Source organism: Oncorhynchus kisutch, linkage group LG15 (genome assembly GCF_002021735.2).
Source record: "Oncorhynchus kisutch isolate 150728-3 linkage group LG15, Okis_V2, whole genome shotgun sequence".
NCBI lineage: Eukaryota > Metazoa > Chordata > Actinopteri > Salmoniformes > Salmonidae > Oncorhynchus > Oncorhynchus kisutch.
Window position 1 is genome coordinate 84,061,225 of NC_034188.2, and position 14,440 is coordinate 84,075,664.

The 14,440-nt window shown below is 46.3% G+C and overlaps 1 protein-coding gene across 1 annotated transcript in view; it reads right to left on the reverse strand.

Annotated features, from left to right (window-relative positions):
- Positions 1-3,929: 3,929 nt before the first annotated feature.
- LOC109879233 (WD repeat-containing protein 49) overlaps positions 3,930-14,440 on the reverse strand; it is a 47,037-nt gene continuing 36,526 nt past the window's right edge. The window contains 9 exon segments of the mRNA XM_031791197.1: positions 3,930-4,821; positions 4,916-5,054; positions 5,217-5,360; positions 5,526-5,647; positions 6,686-6,894; positions 9,062-9,259; positions 9,364-9,551; positions 9,644-9,736; positions 9,861-9,962. Of these exon segments, the coding sequence (XP_031647057.1) occupies positions 4,785-4,821; positions 4,916-5,054; positions 5,217-5,360; positions 5,526-5,647; positions 6,686-6,894; positions 9,062-9,259; positions 9,364-9,551; positions 9,644-9,736; positions 9,861-9,962 (1,232 nt within the window). The 3' untranslated portion in view covers positions 3,930-4,784.

Genomic DNA, 14,440 nt, shown 5'->3' on the forward strand with positions numbered 1-14,440 from the left:
TAGGGGACAGGTTAAGGTGGAACACAGGCCCACACAACAGGATGTAACCACCAATGATTCCGTCAGATTAGGGGACAGGTTTAGGTGGAACACAGGCCCACACAACAGGATGTAACCACCAATGATTCCGTCAGATTAGGGGACAGGTTAAGGTGGAACACAGGCCCACACAACAGGATGTAACCACCAATGATTCCGTCAGATTAGGGGACAGGTTAAGGTGGAACACAGGCCCACACAACAGGATGTAACCACCAATGATTCCGTCAGATTAGGGGACAGGTTTAGGTGGAACACAGGCCCACACATCAGGATGTAACCACCAATGATTCCGTCAGATTAGGGGACAGGTTAAGGTGGAACACAGGCCCACACAACAGGATGTAACCACCAAGGATTTGTTTTATTAATCCATTTTAGAATAAGGTTGTAACGTAACAAAATGTGGAAAGAGTCAAGAGGTCTGAATACTTTCCGAAGGCACTGGGTCCTGAGATCCTAAAAGGTTCTACAGCTGCACCACCGAGAGCATCCTGACCGGTTGCATCACTGCCTCGTACGGCAACTGCTCGGCCTCCGACCGCAAGGCACTTCAGAGGGTAGTGTGTATGGCCCAGTACATCACTGGGGCAAAGCTGCCTGCCATCCAGGACCTCTACACCAGGCGGTGTCAGAGGAAGGCCCTAAAATTGTCAAAGACCCCAGCCACCCCAGTCATAGACTGTTCTCTCTACTACCGCATGGCAAGTGGTGCCGGAGTGCCCTGTCTAGGACAAAAAGGCTTCTCAACAGTTTTTACCCCCAAGCCATAAGACTCCTGAACAGGTACCCAAATGGCTATTTGCATTGTGCGCCCCCCCCCCCCCCCCCAACCCCTATTTTACGCTGCTGCTACTCTCTGTTTATCTTATATGCATAGTCACTTTAACTATACATTCATGTACATACTACCTCAATTGGTCCGACCAACCAGTGCTCCTTCTACATCTACAATGTAGAAAATAGTAAAAATAAAGAAAAACCCTTGAATGAGCAGGTGTGCCCAAACTTATGACTGGTACTGTACATACATTTCACATACACATTTTACATACACATTTTACATACACATTTTACATACACATTTTACATACACATTTTACATACACATTTTACATGTACATTTGACATACATGGTACTTTTATATTAAGCAGTCACATAACAATAATACATTACCAAACATAAACTCTTTAATCCCGCCCCTCAGCCACTCTCAGTCCATCCCACCTATCACCATAGACCTCAGCTCTCTTATCCCACCCCCTCAGCCACTCTCAGCCCATTCCACCTATCACCATAGACCTCAGCTCTTTAATCCCGCCCCTCAGCCACTCTCAGCCCATCCCACCTATCACCATAGACCTCAGCTCTCTAATCCCGCCCCTCAGCCACTCTCAGCCCATCCCACCTATCACCATAGACCTCAGCTCTTTAATCCCACCCCCTCAGCCACTCTCAGCCCATCCCACCTATCACCATAGACCTCAGCTCTTTAATCACGCCCCTCAGCCACTCTCAGCCTATCCCACCTGTCACCATAGACCTCGGCTCTTTAATCCCGCCCCTCAGCCACTCTCAGCCCATCCCACCTATCACCATAGACCTCAGCTCTTTAATCCCGCCCCTCAGCCACTCTCAGCCCATCCCACCTATCACCATAGACCTCAGCTCTTTAATCCCGCCCCTCAGCCACTCTCAGCCCATCCCACCTATCACCATAGACCTCAGCTCTTTAATCCCGCCCCTCAGCCACTCTCAGCCCATCCCACCTATCACCATAGACCTCAGCTCTTTAATCCCGCCATCTGCCACTCTCAGCCCATCCCACCTATCACCATAGACCTCTGCTCTTTAATCCCGCCCCTCAGCCACTCTCAGCCCATCCCACCTATCACCATAGACCTCAGCTCATTAATCCCGCCCCTCAGCCACTCTCAGCCCATCCCACATATCACCATAGACCTCAGCTCTCTAATCCCACCCCCTCAGCCACTCTCAGCCCATCACACCTATCACCATAGACCTCAGCTCTTTAATCCCGCCCCTCAGCCACTCTCAGTCCATCCCACCTATCACCATAGACCTTAGCTCTTTAATCCCGCCCCTCAGCCACTCTCAGCCCATCCCACCTATCACCATAGACCTCTGCTCTTTAATCCCGCCCCTCAGACACTCTCAGCCCATCCCACCTATCACCATAGACCTCAGCTCTTTAATCCCGCCCCTCAGCCACTCTCAGCCCATCCCACCTATCACCATAGACCTCAGCTCTTTAATCCCGCCCCTCAGCCACTCTCTGCCCATCCCACCTATCACCATAGACCCGTCTCGTTTGGTTTCCATGTGCCATATATTTTTCAATTGTTCTGTGATGTTTTACATACATCTTGAACCTTTCTAATCCAATAGCATCCACAGATTGTGAGCTAAACATGAAAACCTTTCCTACCAGTATTATTATATTATTTATTGACTGACTATGGCTTTCAAAATTGCCCAACACTGCAATTTGTAAGGTTCATTTTAAGGAAATGTTGTGATTTTTTAACCATTCCTGAACCTGTGACCAGAAACAAGCTACATAGGGGCAATACCAGAACAAATGATCTAGTGATTCTGTCTCTTCACAGCAACATCTACAGAGATTGTTGTATGCCCCATATATATGGCATTCTGTTGGTGGCAATCATTTTGTATAATAATTTCAATTGAAAACACAAAAAGTGTTGAATCGTGTTGTTTTTTGTGTCCGTTCATAAACCATGTGCCATGGAATCACTACATTGAAAATCTCTTCCCGTTTATTTTTGGAACCTGTATGGCGCAGCTGTGAAGATTTTTTGTCCTCAAATGAAACGGGTATATTTTTCTATTTATGCCAGTTCCTTTCAGCCAATTAGTATCTTTAATATATGGCAGGCAAACAAGTTCCCTGCCTTCTCCCTTTTCCACCTGCTTCCTCTATCTTTGTGGCTGTAATCAGTTTCGGTTGTAAATTTGGGTTGAAAAGACATTCCCATGTATTCTCAATAACTGCATGTGACATAACTTCCTCCGCTTCTATTCATAAAAGACATTCCCATGTATTCTCAATAACTGCATGTGACATAACTTCCTCCGCTTCTATTCATAATATCATTCATAAATATAATATCAAATATTTATTTATTTTACCCATAAAGAATGTGTTTTTTAATTTTTAATGAATCAGTATATTTGAGTTTAACCATTACATTTGATGTAATATTTGTTCTATATTTTCAAGGAGAATAAAAACTGAAATTGGAAGCAGTTTTGAATGGCTTGTTAAAAACAGGGGGTGATACTTTTAACAAAATGTCATTTTCAATTAGTCGGAAGTGAGAAGGTGTAATCCATAGAAAGGCACAACGGATGAGTCTTTCTACTGGAGAACCATTTTGGGTTTAAGGATCATTTATGTGTGAGTGAAGCTTTTAGAGAGAGGTTTAAAGCTTTAATATTTCATTACTTTTAGCCCCCAAAACTCTTATTCATTATATAAACAGGCACGTTTAATTTAGTCTGTACGAGTACTATTTCCTGTTTGATTATATAACTACAGTTAGAAACTTGAGGAAAGAACATGTGCATTAGTCTAGTAGTGACAGGTTAGTGATTTAAGATAAATAGCCTAGTGGTTAGAGAGTTGGACTTGTAACCGAAAGGTTGCTGGATCAATTCCCCAAGCCGACGAGGTAAATATCTGTCGTTCTGCCCCTGAACAGGCAGTTAACCCACTGTTCCTAGGCCGTCATTGAAAATAAGAATTTGTTCTTAACTGACTTTCCTAGTTAAATAAAATAAAAAATACAATTTTAAAAAGTGATTCTGAATAGGCAACCAGTAGTAAATGTGTCCATGTTCAATAGTAATTCAAAAAGTTTAATGTAGGAAATGAAAAAGGATCAGGAACAACTCAGTAGTGATCAGTACTGACACTACACAGGTAAATGGCAGTAGTGATCAGTACTGACACTACACAGGTAAATGGCAGTAGTGATCAGTACTGACACTACACAGGTAAATGGCAGTAGTGATCAGTACTGACACTACACAGGTAAATGGCAGTAGTGATCAGTACTGACACTACACAGGTAAATGGCAGTAGTGATCAGTACTGACACTACACAGGTAAATGGCAGTAGTGATCAGTACTGACACTACACAGGTAAATGGCAGTAGTGATCAGTACTGACACTACACAGGTAAATGGCAGTAGTGATCAGTACTGACACTACACAGGTAAATGGCAGAAGGGATACAGTAGAAATATATAGGCATTTGGTTGTAATTCGATAGTGAACACGCCAGAATTGAGTAGGAAATATCAAGTGCTCACAAGTAGTGAAATTTATCACTAATTACTACATAAATCAATACTGGTTTACCACACATCTCAATAGCAATCAAGTAGTAGTAGCAAATGTGGTAGTAATTTAGTAGTAATGTAGTAGTAATGTAGTAGTACTGTAGTAGTACTGTAGTAGTACTGTAGTAGTAATGTAGTAGTACTGTAGTAGTACTGTAGTAGTAATGTAGTAGTACTGTAGTAGTACTGTAATAGTAATGTAGTAGTAATGTAGTAGTAATTTAGTAGTACTTTCTCATGAGGGGAAGCAGAGAGACATAAACACACTCGTGTCTTGATTGATCAGATTTAATTTGACAGACATTTAAGTTATATTGAAACGTGATAAAGTAGATAACAATATAAATGACGTCTTCACTTGAAGGCTCCAGAGGAACTACCCTTTCTTTGTCTATAGTGGGGAAAAAACAATGACTGATCAGTTCAAATCTGTCCTGCTAGGTCACACATATCTGTTCTCTGACATGACTGTCAATCTCCCTCACCTGTCCTTCCTCCCACGCCCCCTGTCGTTGATCCGGTTCTCCCTGCTCCCCTGTTTCCTGGCTCCATGGCTAGGCCTGTCCTCCTCATCCAGAAGCTCTTTAGGGAACAGACTCCGCTGGTCAAAGGCAGCCTTCACCACTGCAGGAGGGCACAGAGAGGGAAAAACATCCTGAAGGTAGTCTGACACAAAACAACAGACCTGTATTATCTCAAAACTATATATTATCTTAAGACTACTTATTAGTCAAACTTTGTACTGATATTTTTGTATATTCCTTTTCACACCAATAAGGGGCGTACCCTCAGTGTTGGCAGGTAGGGGTGTGAATATTGGGCTGGTTTTGGCGCTATGGTTGAAGTAGCGGTGAGGGTGTATGACGAACTCTGGTCTGGACAGCTCTCTGACAGACTGTACTTCTCCGATACGCAGCCCACTGAACGTACCTACAGAGGGAGTGGAAAACACACTGATGACTGTGGAGAAATATGTATGCGCACACACACACACACAAAACGCACACACACACACACAAATCTGACTTCAGATGAGAGGAGAATAGAAGGCATGAGAATACAGGAAGGGAACCCATTATCTGAGTCTGGACTTACCAACATCAGTATTCAATGGTGTCTCCCTATGGCCAGGTCGGCTGTCACTCACCCTCAGGCCCTGCCTCTCCCTGTAGCTTCGCCCCAAAATACTACTCGGAGGAGGACAGTCACCGGGAATACTACACACACACACATCATGCACACACACACACACATTATGCACACACACATCAGGCACACACACACACACACATCAGGCACACACACACACACACACACATCAGGCACACACACACACACATCATGCACACACACACACACATTATGCACACACATCAGACACACACACACATCAGACACACACACACATCAGGCACACACACACATCATGCAAACACACACACACATCATGCAAACACACACACACATCATGCAAACACACACATCATGCAAACACACACACACATCATGCAGACATTACATGACATCACGGTGAATTACTAAATGAAAGACAGTATGTCATGTGTTGTTGTATGGTGAATATCTACTTAGCTACAACCACTCATCTCCCATGGGTTTTCTAGCTGTGTACAGTATGTTCAGTCTATGTGTCTCCCGTGGGTTTTCTAGCTGTGTACAGTATGTTCAGTCTATGTGTCTCCCGTGGGTTTTCTAGCTGTGTACAGTATGTTCAGTCTCTTTCTCTCCCGTGGGTTTTCTAGCTGTGTACAGTATGTTCAGTCTATGTGTCTCCCGTGGGTTTTCTAGCTGTGTACAGTATGTTCAGTCTATTCGTCTCCCGTGGGTTTTCTAGCTGTGTACAGTATGTTCAGTCTATTTGTCTCCTGTGGGTTTTCTAGCTGTGTACAGTATGTTCAGTCTATTCGTCTCCCGTGGGTTTTCTAGCTGTGTACAGTATGTTCAGTCTATTTGTCTCCTGTGGGTTTTCTAGCTGTGTACAGTATGTTCAGTCTATTCGTCTCCTGTGGGTTTTCTAGCTGTGTACAGTATGTTCAGTCTATTTCTCTCCCGTGGGTTTTCTAGCTGTGTACAGTATGTTCAGTCTATTTCTCTCCCGTGGGTTTTCTAGCTGTGTACAGTATGTTCAGTCTATTTCTCTCCCGTGGGTTTTCTAGCTGTGTACAGTACAGTCCTTTTCAGGATGTATTACCATCATGAAGTTCAGAATGTCTTGCTGTGACACAGTGGGAACTTACATTGACCCCAGCTCCTCTCTCTCCAGGCCTGTGTTGTCTCCAGCCTCCTCTGTCTCCACGACTGCCCTTCTCTCCTCTCGCATCTTGGGGGGTTGGCTGTCAAACTCAGGGTCTGTACCACTGGGGCTCTGCGGTGACTCTGTCCCCTCTCTAGGCTCTCCTTCTCCCACTTGGACAGATCCAGGCCCATCCAAACGCCAGTGCTCCTCCTAAAAGTGTGTGTGAGTGTGGTGGGGGGGGGGGGGGGTTAACTATTTTTTACAAACACACTTGTAAGGACAGTTTAGTCTGGGTTTCACTTCTGATTCATCAACTACACACCTCCCACATACTGTACACACAATCAGTCAGAGTGATAATCACTGTTTACCAGAGTGATGATGACTGCCTACCAGAGTGATGCCTACCAGAGTGATAATCACTGCCTACCAGAGTGACAATCACTGCCTACCAGAGAGATAATCACTGCCTACCAGAGAGATAATGACTGCCTACCCGAGTGATGCCTACCAGAGTGATAATCACTGTCTACCAGAGAGATAATCACTGCCTACCCGAGTGACAATCGCTGTCTACCAGAGTGATAATCACTGCCTACCGGAGTGATGCCTACCTGAGTGATAATCACTGCCTACCAGAGTGATAATAACTGTCTACCAGAGAGATAATCACTGCCTACCCGAGTGACAATCACTGTCTACCAGAGTGATAATCACTGTCTACCAGAGTGATGCCTACCAGTGATAATCACTGTCTACCAGAAAGATAATCACTGCCTACCAGAGTGATGTCTACCAGAGTGATAATCACTGCCTAGCAGAGTGATGTCTACCAGAGTGATGATCACTGCCTACCAGAGTGATAACTACCAGAGTGATAATCACTGTCTACCAGAGAGATAATCACTGCCTACCAGAGAGATAATCACTGCCTACCAGAGTGATGCCTACCAGAGTGATAATCACTGTCTACCAGAGAGATCATCACTGTCTACCAGAGTGATAATCACCGTCTACCAGAGTGATAATCACTGCCTACCAGAGTGATGTCTACCAGTGATAATCACTGTCTACTAGAGTGATAATCACTGCCTACCAGAGTGATGCCTACCAGAGTGATAATCACTGCCTAGCAGAGTGATGTCTACCAGAGTGATGATCACTGCATACCAGAGTGATGCCTACCAGAGTGATAATCACTGCCTACCAGAGTGATGCCTACCAGAGTGATAATCACTGCCTAGCAAAGTGATGCCTACCAGAGTGATAATCACTGCCTAGCAAAGTGATGCCTACCAGAGTGATGATCACTGCCTACCAGAGTGATAATCACTGCCTACCAGAGTGATAATCAGCATCTACCAAAGTGATAATCACTGCCTACCAGAGTGATGTCTACTAGAGTGATAATCACTGTCTACCAGAGTGATAATCACTGCCTACCAGAGTGATAATCACTGCCTAGCAGAGTGATGCCTACCAGAGTGATAATCACTGCCTACCAGAGTGATGCCTACCAGAGTGATAATCAATGTCTACCAAAGTGATAATCACTGCCTACCAGAGTGATGCCTACCAGAGAGATAATCACTGTCTACCAGAGAGATAATCACTGCCTACCAGAGTGATAATCACTGCCTACCAGAGTGATAATCACTGCCTAGCAGAGTGCATAGGGTTACTGGGTGTGTAAGTCAGTGGTGGTCGGTCCAGTTTTAAGGGAGGACAATAGAACGGCCTTGTTTCTATTACAGCATGTTGGATGACTCGCATTCATATTCCATTCACCCAGTTCAATGTAACAGCGATGGGTTTAGGCTGCTACATGATACTCAAATTTTCCCTATACTCATCATACGGTTGATATAACCTAACCAATGAATTAAAGTTCACAACATCAACAGTTTTAAATGAGAGTTTCTATTGGACAAATTCAGGTATGTTAATCCCCGTTTTGTTCCGTTTGTTTCCATTTTAAGAAACGTTTTTCAACAGAAATGAATACACCCCTAATCACGCGTAAACACAGTTCACTTTCATATCAGCCACGTTGTATTCCTTCTATGCGCTCTCCTCCTCTCACATTGTCCTTTTTCTTGCAGACTTCAATGCACAAACAGTGCTGTTGAGGATACCGTAGACCATCTTTGCAAAATAGTGTGTTTTAATCAATTGTTTGGTGGCATGATTATATTTAGTATAGTTTTATCTAAAAAGGATAACTTTTTAAATGTTTTACAATTAAAAATGTTATGAAATTCACTGAGGAGGATGGTCCTACCCTTCCTCCTCTGAGGAGCCTCCACTGACGTAGATGAGTACCTGTTACACACCTGTGGCTGAGCACACACAGAGACACAATCACAGACACACACACCTGTCCGAACACGCCCACTGTGTCCCCAGGCAGGTAGCTGAGAGCTACGCTACAGTCTGCAGATGCTGAGAGGAGGAGGAGCCTGCCGCCATGGAGGCACGTCTCCAGGTGAGTTACACAGTCCATGTGTGGGCGGAGACTACCCAGCAATTCTGGAGCCTCATTGGTCACTCCGTCGCTGGGCAGGAGGCAGTATTCCTAATGGACAGGCAGACAAACAAACGCACAGAACAGCACAACATATAATCACAGACCATGAAAGCAGCTAAAAGGGAAACATCTGGGCCTAGTCTCTCTCCCACCTGTATGCCCCAGGTCTTCAGGGTTCCCTCCATGTCAGCAGTGATCAGGTATCGACCACAGGCGGTCATGGTCATGATGATGGACCCTATGTCTTTATGAGCTGTGAACACAGCAACCAGACCGCTATGGACCGTGTTCCAGAACCGAACCAGACCAGAACCGCCACATGAGACCAGGTCCGCTCCACCTACAGACCAGAACAGGGCCAGTCCGTGACTAGAATAGCATAATAGAATCACGTATCCTTTCACGGGAGTTTACCAAAGTACCATCGCTCACCAACGGTGGCAACGCCCTTACGTCCTGGCAGGAAGAAGAGTCTGGAGACGCCATCACTGCTCTCTGAGTCCTCCTCGCCGTTCACATTACACACTGAAGATATGGGGTCAATGAAAGGATGTTTGTGTTAAAGTGTTGTGCAGAGTGTGGGGGGGGGTTTAAGTAACAGTACTTGTAGTAGTTAGTTAGACAGGCGGTGTGTCCGTGTGGTTCTGACCCGTCTGAGGCCTGCTGCGTTCTCTCTCAGGATCTGGACGGAGCTTTCTCAGGGCGTTCTCTGTGCTGTTGTTCCACACCGTCAGCTCCCCGTCGTAACTTCCTGTCCACACAGAAAACAGGAACCAAACAGGATATGCACATTACGAAATCTCACACATCTCTTCTGCCAACGTTTCCAGAACCTTTCAGAAGCATTTTCCTGGAGGTGCAGTGTGCCATGTCATGATTAAATCAAATTAAATCAAAGTTTATTTGTCACGTGCGCCAAACAGGTTCACCTTACAGTGAAATGCTTACTTACAGGCCCTAACCAACAGTGCAATCTTTAAGTAAAAAATAGGCATTACACCCTCATAGGGCTTTATTAACAATACCACAACATAGAGTCTGTTCTATGTTTTAACCAGGCAAGTCAGTTAAGAACAAATTCTTATTTTCAATGACGGCCTAGGAACAGTGGGTTAACTGCCTGTTCAGGGGCAGAACGACAGATTTGTACCTTGTCAGCTCGGGGGTTTGAACTCGCAACCTTCCGGTTACTAGTCCAACGCTCTAACCACTAGGCTACCATGCCGCCCCATTATACAACAAGGTTCCTCTGTGTGAGGTGAGGATTCAGGAGGAGCTGATCTGAGTACAGCATTATACAACATGTCTCCTCTGTGTGAGGTGAGGATTCAGGAGGAGCTGATCAGCAGGAGAGAGAAGGAGCATTAGGAGGAAGGAGAGAGGAGGATGAAGAGGAGGGAGAGATAAAGAGGAGGAAGATGAGGGAGAAAGAAGGAGAAGCAAGAACAGGGAGAGATAAGGAGGAGGAAGAGGAGGTGTGAGAGAAGGAGGAGGACGAGCAGGGAGAGATGAGGAGGAAGAGGAAGAGGGAGAGAGGAGGTGGGAGAGAGGAGGAGGAGGGAGAGAGGAGGCGGAGGAGGGAGAAGGAGGAGGAAGAGCAGGGAGAGATGAGGAGGAAGAGGAGGAGGGAGAGAGGAGGAGGGAGAGACGAGGAAGAGAAGGGAGAGAGAAGGAAGAGAAGGGTGAGAGAAGGAGGAGGAGGGAGAGAGAAGGAGGAAGAGGAGGGCGAGAGGAGAAGGAAGAGGAGGGAGAGATGAGGAGGAGGAAGAGGAGGGAGAGAGAAAGAAGAGTAAGAGTGTGAGAGCAGTCGGAGAAGGTTTAAATGTGTTGTCCATTGAGGGTGCCAATTGCATTATTCATGCTGCCCAGGGGCCAGCTATATCCACTGACTGTTATCACCGCCTCTCTCTCAATTCAATTCAATTTCAATTAAAGGGCTTTATTGGCATGGGAAACATATGTTAACATTGCCAAAGCAAGTGAACTAGATAATAAACAAAAGTGAAATAAGCAATACAAATGAACAGTAAACATTACACTCACAACAGTTCCAAAATAATAAAGACATTACAAATGTCATATTATGTGCAAATAGCAAAACATATAAGCAGAAAAATGGGTTGTATTTGCAAAGGTGTCACTGGTTGCCCTTTTCTCGTGGCAACAGGTCATAGATCTTGTTGCTGTGATGGCACACTGTGGAATATCACCCAGTAGATATTGGAGTTTATTCAAATTGGGTTTGTTTTCAAATTCTTTGTGTATCTGTGTAATCTGAGGGAAATATGTCTCTCTAATATGGTCATATATTTGGCAGGAGGTTAGGAAGTGCAGATCCGTTTCATTTTGTGGGCAGTGAGCACATAGCCTATCTTCTCTTGAGAGCCATGTCTGCCTACGGCGGCCTCTCTCAATAGTAAGGCTATGCTCACTGAGTCTGTACATAGTCAAAGCTTCCTTAAGTTTGGGTCAGTCACAGTGGTCAGGTGTTCTGCCGCTGTGTACTCTCTGTTTAGGACCAAATAACATTCCAGTTTGCTCAGTTTTTTAGTTAATTCCTTCCAATGTGTCAAGTAATTATCTTTTTGTTTTCTCATGATTTGGTTGGGTCTAATTGTGCTGCTGTCCTGGGGCTCTGTAGGGTGTGTTTGTGAATAGAGCCCCAGGACCAGCTTGCTTAGGGAACTCTTCTCCAGGTTCATCTCTCTGTAGGGTGTGTTTGTGAATAGAGCCCCAGGACCAGCTTGCTTAGGGGACTCTTCTCCAGGTTCATCTCTCTGTAGGGTGTGTTTGTGAATAGAGCCCCAGGACCAGCTTGCTTAGGGGACTCTTCTCCAGGTTCATCTCTCTGTAGGGTGTGTTTGTGAATAGAGCCCCAGGACCAGCTTGCTTAGGGGACTCTTCTCCAGGTTCATCTCTCTGTAGGGTGTGTTTGTGAACAGAGCCCCAGGACCAGCTTGCTTAGGGGACTCTTCTCCAGGTTCATCTCTCTGTAGGGTGTGTTTGTGAATAGAGCCCCAGGACCAGCTTGCTTAGGGGACTCTTCTCCAGGTTCATCTCTCTGTAGGGTGTGTTTGTGAACAGAGCCCCAGGACCAGCTTGCTTAGGGGACTCTTCTCCAGGTTCATCTCTCTGTAGGGTGTGTTTGTGAATAGAGCCCCAGGACCAGCTTGCTTAGGGGACTCTTCTCCAGGTTCATCTCTCTGTAGGGTGTGTTTGTGAATAGAGCCCCAGGACCAGCTTGCTTAGGGGACTCTTCTCCAGGTTCATCTCTCTGTAGGGTGTGTTTGTGAATAGAGCCCCAGGACCAGCTTGCTTAGGGGACTCTTCTCCAGGTTCATCTCTCTGTAGGGTGTGTTTGTGAATAGAGCCCCAGGACCAGCTTGCTTAGGGAACTCTTCTCCAGGTTCATCTCTCTGTAGGGTGTGTTTGTGAATAGAGCCCCAGGACCAGCTTGCTTAGGGAACTCTTCTCCAGGTTCATCTCTCTGTAGGGTGTGTTTGTGAATAGAGCCCCAGGACCAGCTTGCTTAGGGGACTCTTCTCCAGGTTCATCTCTCTGTAGGGTGTGTTTGTGAACAGAGCCCCAGGACCAGCTTGCTTAGGGGACTCTTCTCCAGGTTCATCTCTCTGTAGGGTGTGTTTGTGAACAGAGCCCCAGGACCAGCTTGCTTAGGGGACTCTTCTCCAGGTTCATCTCTCTGTAGGGTGTGTTTGTGAACAGAGCCCCAGGACCAGCTTGCTTAGGGGACTCTTCTCCAGGTTCATCTCTCTGTAGGGTGTGTTTGTGAATAGAGCCCCAGGACCAGCTTGCTTAGGGGACTCTTCTCCAGGTTCATCTCTCTGTAGGGTGTGTTTGTGAATAGAGCCCCAGGACCAGCTTGCTTAGGGGACTCTTCTCCAGGTTCATCTCTCTGTAGGGTGTGTTTGTGAATAGAGCCCCAGGACCAGCTTGCTTAGGGGACTCTTCTCCAGGTTCATCTCTCTGTAGGGTGTGTTTGTGAACAGAGCCCCAGGACCAGCTTGCTTAGGGGACTCTTCTCCAGGTTCATCTCTCTGTAGGGTGTGTTTGTGAACAGAGCCCCAGGACCAGCTTGCTTAGGGGACTCTTCTCCAGGTTCATCTCTCTGTAGGGTGTGTTTGTGAATAGAGCCCCAGGACCAGCTTGCTTAGGGGACTCTTCTCCAGGTTCATCTCTCTGTAGGGTGTGTTGGTGAACAGAGTCCCAGGACCAGCTTGCTTAGGGGACTCTTCTCCAGGTTCATCTCTCTGTAGGGTGTGTTTGTGAACAGAGCCCCAGGACCAGCTTGCTTAGGGGACTCTTCTCCAGGTTCATCTCTCTGTAGGGTGTGTTTGTGAACAGAGCCCCAGGACCAGCTTGCTTAGGGGACTCTTCTCCAGGTTCATCTCTCTGTAGGGTGTGTTTGTGAACAGAGCCCCAGGACCAGCTTGCTTAGGGGACTCTTCTCCAGGTTCATCTCTCTGTAGGGTGTGTTGGTGAACAGAGCCCCAGGACCAGCTTGCTTAGGGGACTCTTCTCCAGGTTCATCTCTCTGTAGGGTGTGTTTGTGAACAGAGCCCCAGGACCAGCTTGCTTAGGGGACTCTTCTCCAGGTTCATCTCTCTGTAGGGTGTGTTTGTGAACAGAGCCCCAGGACCAGCTTGCTTAGGGGACTCTTCTCCAGGTTCATCTCTCTGTAGGGTGTGTTTGTGAACAGAGCCCCAGGACCAGCTTGCTTAGGGGACTCTTCTCCAGGTTCATCTCTCTGTAGGGTGTGTTTGTGAACAGAGCCCCAGGACCAGCTTGCTTAGGGGACTCTTCTCCAGGTTCATCTCTCTGTAGGGTGTGTTTGTGAATAGAGCCCCAGGACCAGCTTGCTTAGGGGACTCTTCTCCAGGTTCATCTCTCTGTAGGGTGTGTTTGTGAATAGAGCCCCAGGACCAGCTTGCTTAGGGGACTCTTCTCCAGGTTCATCTCTCTGTAGGGTGTGTTTGTGAATAGAGCCCCAGGACCAGCTTGCTTAGGGGACTCTTCTCCAGGTTCATCTCTCTGTAGGGTGTGTTGGTGAACAGAGTCCCAGGACCAGCTTGCTTAGGGGACTCTTCTCCAGGTTCATCTCTCTGTAGGGTGTGTTTGTGAATAGAGCCCCAGGACCAGCTTGCTTAGGGGACTCTTCTCCAGGTTCATCTCTCTGTAGGGTGTGTTTGTGAATAGAGCCCCAGGACCAGC